The 6,292-nt window shown below is 43.3% G+C and overlaps 1 protein-coding gene across 1 annotated transcript; it reads right to left on the bottom strand.

Annotated features, from left to right (window-relative positions):
* Positions 1–1,643: 1,643 nt before the first annotated feature.
* On the bottom strand, positions 1,644–2,462 carry LOC148117485 (spindlin-2-like). Its single transcript, XM_087902681.1, has one exon. It carries the CDS (start codon positions 2,460–2,462, stop codon positions 1,653–1,655), a length of 810 nt encoding a protein of 269 aa, XP_087758807.1. The 3' UTR covers positions 1,644–1,652.
* Positions 2,463–6,292: the final 3,830 nt, after the last annotated feature.

Genomic DNA, 6,292 nt, shown 5'->3' with positions numbered 1-6,292 from the left:
ACTGAATAAGCCATAAGAAAGGAGCCTACAAGCAAGCATCCCTCTCCCTTGTTTCCATTGCAGTTCCCCTCTCTGGGTTCCTGTCCTGAGCTCCTGCCTCGACTTCCTCTATGATGGACCACAACATAGAAAATGGAAGAAATGCTTTCCTTCCCAAGGTGCATCTGCTCATGGTTTTTAATCACATCCCTAGAAAGCAAACTAAGACACATTGCAAAACAACATCCTAAATAGACAATGGCAAATTTACCAAGGGATGCTAAACAGGAGTGCCACAGAATGTTTCAGCCTACAACAAAAAGATAGAGCTATTACAGGACTTGGTGAAAGATGAAATTTATGGGAAACTGAAATGATCTCTGCTCTGCTACATCTGCTCACATTATGCTGTTTCCCCACATTTATGTTTTGTGGGGAGCATGCCTATGTCATCTTCTTGTAATGCAGTATTTCTGAAGCCTGGAAACCTAGCCAGAATTGACTGGGTAATGCAATTTGTGAGCATTCTTCTGTACATCATAGATTTAGTAGCATCCCTGCGTTCTTTTTACTAGATACCAGTGAATATGCCCGATCTCAATTTTGACAAGAAGGTGCACATGTCTTAAGGACAGGGCTGAGAGGAACACATTCTGATTGGGAACTTTTTAAATCATTTATTGATACTGATGGCAAATATCCAATAAAAGTTCATGCAGAATAATTCCTGTTTTCACTTTTCTGTATTTTAGGAAAAAGTAATAATGTAATATGCACATTAAAATGACAATTTTTGTCCATAGAGATGTTTTAAGTTGCTAAGAAGACATGCTTCTCATGAAAAACCCACATGACTGTTCACAGCCTCTTGCAACTCAAACTCTGGGGGATTCAAAGCCTTATTCTAGACTCCACAAGCTCCCACACATATTTGGTGCACATAAACTCATGCATACTTATGTGCATACGTGTTAAATAAATAAATAAATTAAGAAATAAATATTCTTTAAAATTTAGAAATGTGTGTATAAAAAGTAAAAAGTAAGTCCACTGCTAAAATATAAAACAATGTCAAGGTGCAGCTCTCTGGACCCTGGTCTTGAGAGGAATATCCTGTGCCCCAGCCCCACCCATCTAGCCCCCAGACACCTGGGAACACTCTCCCAATACCCACCTCTCTGACCACCAGAGTCTTGATTCTGGTTGCCCCTGGATAGGTGAGTGTCTGGGTTCGAAGAGGTAAGTGTCTTGGTTCAAAGAGTTGAGTGTCTGGGTTCACAACTGGAGGGCCCAGCAGGTCTCTGGACTGTAGCCCCAGGAGGCACATCCTGTGCCCCACCCCCACCAAGCTAGGCCCCAGGGACTTGGAAGAAATGTCCCCACACCCACAGCCAACCCCCTCCGGATCTCAGACCACCAGAGCCTTGGTCCTGACTGCCCCTGAAGAAGTGAGTGTCTGTCTTCCCATCTTCCCTGCTCCACCCAACAAACACACCCAGTGTTTTCCACAAGGCAAAGTGCTTACAGACAGTGTGCTATACCCACAGAAATGTGTATTCGTCAGGACAAACTTATGCCCGTGGGGAGCTCCCAACACACTTAAAAGCAGCAGCCTCTGAACGTCTAGAAATGACAACTTTATTTCAACAGTTGTGGTGGCATAACTTTGCCAATTAGAAATTTTCCGCGAAATCATAGACATGGATATGACAATCATCATCAAATTTGATAAAATACACCGATGGTCGGGCGTCTACTTTGCCAATCATTTTGCCCACTCTTTTTGTGCCATCATCATTGGTATATTTAATATGTTTTCCTATCATACCATCCACAAATTTCTGGTCTACATCTTGTGGAGGAATCTCATTGTACTCTGACAGGATACGAAGGTCGCCCTCTTTATAATCATCCAGAAGCTCGTACATGTATAAGATGGGATCATTCGTATAGGTAATGTAAAAGAAGCTATTAAGAATAGGCGCTTGTGACAGAACCATCCCTCTCCACTGATCTTTTGAGCCATGCTCACCCTCAAATGTGTGCTCCACCACTTTGCCAATTATGGCATTAGCAAGGTTGGGATCAGGGACTGGGGATGGTTTTACTGTTTCAGAGAGCACTTTAAGGGACAGCACTCTTTCATCTTGGTGAAGTTCCAATGCAGAGACAGCATCTATGTCATCATACTTCAACAAATAGAGAGAGGGATTTACGGCCACACGATCCAGAACCGTTCCTCTCCAATGGGTGATGAGCCCATTTTCGTCCTTCCACTTGTGCGAGATTCTGCAGCCCACAATGTTCCTTTTGGCCAGCGAGGAAGATCTGCTCCTCCGCCTCTTCTGCACAGGCGCTTTCTTGGTCAAATTTGCAGTTTCGTTGGTGTTGTTGTTACAGGATGCATGTCCAGCAGCTGCATCTGCGGGGTCCCCTTGGCCCTCAGTGGCCCAGAAAGACCGGGTGCTGGTGCCTGGGTCCATGGCTGCATTGGAGAAAAGGGAAGAGACAGTTAGCTGAGGGGATAAAGGGTCAACTTACTCAACCTCCCCTGCCCCCCCCTCCCCCCGTTAGATGCCTCCACTCCAGAAATCTGGTCCCTAACCGGCCCCCACCCCACCCCACCCCCAGAAGCATGAGGGCAATGCTGGACACCTCTCTGGGTGCCTGCTGCTGTGCTGTGCTCTCCTGGGTTCCCCGGTGTTGTTGGGAAGGGCTGGAGAGCTGCAGTGGGGCAGAGGATGTGGACCCGGATTTGGACCTCCAAAGTGCTGGAACCAGTGACTCTTAAGATCAACTGTCTTCGCCCTGTGCTTCGCTCCCCACAAGGCCTGAGCAAACCTGTTTGGAAACAGAGAGGAGAAGCATGACAAAGCTTACCCTTCACCTTACCCTTCTCCTCAGTGTCCTGAGCATTCCTCCAGGAATTTGCCTTTTCTCCCCACTAATGCCCTCATGAAATTATTAGTGAACATGAATATCCCTTCGCTTTCATTGAAAAACTTTGAAGGGGGATGTGTGCTAGCACATTACACTGCAGTTTTGACCTAGTCTCTCCCTAATTTTTACTGACTTTCACTATCTTTCATTTAGGCGGGTTTTTCTCTTGTGGTTTCCGCCCCCTCTTTTCTGCTTTAGACTATGAAAAAGTAGTCATGTTTATACCTTAAGTGCTATGTAAATTTCTTGAAACTGACATGAAGGACATGATTTCAATTCTTTCATTTCAAGGCCTCACAGCAAAATACTATTCCCTTTTCCTATTAGTGCTTTCTAAGGACATTACATTTTTTAAAATTAGTTTTTCTTTTTATTTAATACTCAATTATTTCTTCGCCGATGTGTAAAGTTTGATTTCACAGTCATCTGTAGCTTTCTCATAATCTCTGAGTTTTGGAAGAATAGTGCCACGATACCTGGTAACAAAATTTATTCATCAGAATGTATATCTTTGTTGAATATCTTAAGTTCTCAGGAGAAAAATAATCAATTTCTAATCTGTGAATTAAGACTTGGTCTCTTTAACAAATAAGGGTGTGATAATTTATTTTTTTTCTTCTTGGTTTTTTGAGATAAGGATTCTTTATTTAACACTCCTGTCTGTCTTAAAACTCGCTCTGTAGACCAGGCTGGCCTTGAACTCAATGAAATCTAGCTGCCTCCCAAGTGCTGGGATAAAGGGTGTGTACCACCACCATCTGGCCTAATGGTTTTTGTTTTATTTTTTCTCTGTTTTTGTATGCTTGTTTTTCTTCTGCTTCATCTATATTTGTTTGTTCAAGTATGGCTGTTGTAGGGTCTCTAGATATTACTGGTGTCGTGTTGATCTTTGTGTTGTTGAATCTGTTCTGACCTTGTCTACTCATCTTGTCCTCTAATTGATGTGGTTGGGACTCTCTATGACTCTGGTGATTAATCTTCTAGGTGCCAGTGGATCCAAGGCTCAGATACGTGTTGCTCATGGTACGGTCAGTGGCACTGTTTTAGTCACCCCGTTGATCGCTCCATGTTCCTGGAGGTCGCTTAGAGCTCCCAAGGTTTGCTCTGCTTATGTGGAGTTTGCTGTCTCAGGCCTACTGTTGTAGGCCTGTTTTCAGCTCAGACCTGTTTCTGTAAATATCCCTGGTCCGGATCTTCTCCTGAGGAGGTCCTTGGCTTGGCGCTGGTCCTGCAAAGGTCTCTGGCTCTGATCTTCTCCCTCGGAGATCTCAGACTTGGGTGAGGACCTGCCTCAGGCCTACTCTCTCAGTGGTACCAGACTCATGCCCAGACCCACAGGGGTTTCTGGTTCCTGACTACTCCTGACTACTCCTTCGCAGGTCCCCAACCAATGCCTGGACCCACAAAGGTCCTAGCTCAGGCCTACTCCCTCAGAGGTACCAGACTCACACCCAGACTCACAGAAGTCCTGGCACAGGCCTAGTTTCTTCGAGTTCCCAGACTTTTCCCAGACCCACAGGGGTCCTGTCTCAGGTCTACTCAATCGAAGGTCCCAGATTCATGCCCAGACCCACAGTAGTCTCTGGCTCTGACCCACTCCCTGAGCAGTTCCTCCCCTGTACCTGTTCCTGTAGATTTTTTTTTTTGGTCTCAGGTCTTCTCTGGCCCAGGTGGCTGGCACAGTAGCGATCTTCCTGAATTTTCTGCCTCAGTTAGGGTTACCTATTATGAGTAGAGGAGGTGAAAAAACTAAGTGATAGAAGCTAGGAGGCAGTTTGGGGAAACTCACACATGCTTGGAATATGTTCTACCTGTTGAGTTATACACTTAGCCCATATTCCTGTGAAATTAAACCATAATGTATGGGATCTATTTTATATTGACCTTCAGAGTTTTATGCATATTATTCACTATCTTTGATAATGAAATCGAAACTTATAAAAGAAGTTATTAATTTTTCTACTGCTACATTTATTGCCAAGGAGTGGGGTCAGTATAAAATACATATATGATCAGTTTAAATGAAAAAAACCTAAATAAAAGCATCCCTAACCTTCTACTATATTTGAATTTATGATGATGGAGACAGGTTGAAGGAGAAAGACTTGGAGTAGACACATATTGATCTGAAGAGTGTTTGAGTTTTACCCAAGTTTTAGCTAAACATTAGACAAAAGTTAAAGTTAGAGTAGTGTAACTCCTGATCAGATGATCAAAAGCACAGGCACGTGACAAAGCTTTGATTGAATGGCCCACAGCACCCACCATTAAGGAGGTCTCCAAGTGGAAAGTGGAGATTCATTAAGTGTATGTCACACATAAGAGGCCTCTGAGTCCTCCACTGCTACTTTTACAGAAACTGCAATGTACTGACTATCATGACAACTTTACTAATGCCACTTCCAAACAAAGAATTTACAATTGCCTATGATAGATCTTGAAAATTGGCACAAACAATTTTGGTTTAAATCTCAACTCTTCAACTTCACTCTTTGATTTCTCAAGGCCTGAATAAAATAGTAAGCTCCCCTCATTGTAGACTCTAAAGAACCAGATGTCTGAAATGCTGCCTGAAGATGCAAAATATAATTCTAGGCCATAGAAGGATCAGCGTTCCCTGGAAAACTAAATGTTTACATGAACACTAACTAGTCAGGTTCGTTCCAAGGAAAACAGGTTCTAGAGCTCGTCTAAATTTTTGGTAGGAAACTCAGAGGCCTGAATGCATCTAAGAACTCCATAATGTGTCAGTTTTGTTGACACAATACCTGACAAGATGCTAGAAAATATATTATGTAGACTACTTTTTAGTAGGCCAATGGTATTCAAAGGCTATTGAATTAGTCAACTATACATAGGCCAAGGTCTTGTTAGGGGCACTCTTGTTTTGACCAAAGACTATGAACAAAAACAACTTGGGAAGGAAATGACGTATTTCATCTCACATTCCTCACATCACAGTCCATAAGTGAGAAAATAAGGGTAGGAACCTAGCGGCAAGAGCTGATGCAGAAGCCATGGAGGGGTGATCTTTACTGACTTCTTCTTGGGGAATGCTGTGGTGATTTGAAAGAAAATGGCCCCCAAAGGGAATGGCACTATTAGGAGGTGTGGTCTTATTGGAGGAAGTATGTCACTGTGGGGTCTGGTTTTGAGATCTCTTTTTCTCAAGCTTCCCTCAGTGTGACTGTCAGTGGACTCTCTGGTGCCTCTGAGTCAAGATGTAGAATTCTCAGATCCAGTAACACATCTGCCTGCATGCTCCCCTTCATAATGGACTGAACCTCTGAACTGTAAGCAAATGACCACAATTAATTCTTTTTATTAATAAAAGTTGCCATGGTCATGTTATTTCTTCAGAGCAATAGTAAAC

The sequence above is a fragment of the Myodes glareolus genome, chromosome X, assembly GCF_982192425.1.
Source record: "Myodes glareolus chromosome X, mMyoGla1.1, whole genome shotgun sequence".
NCBI lineage: Eukaryota > Metazoa > Chordata > Mammalia > Rodentia > Cricetidae > Myodes > Myodes glareolus.
The sequence above is the reverse complement of the archived record's forward strand: the minus strand, read 5'-3'. Positions and strand labels throughout refer to the sequence as shown.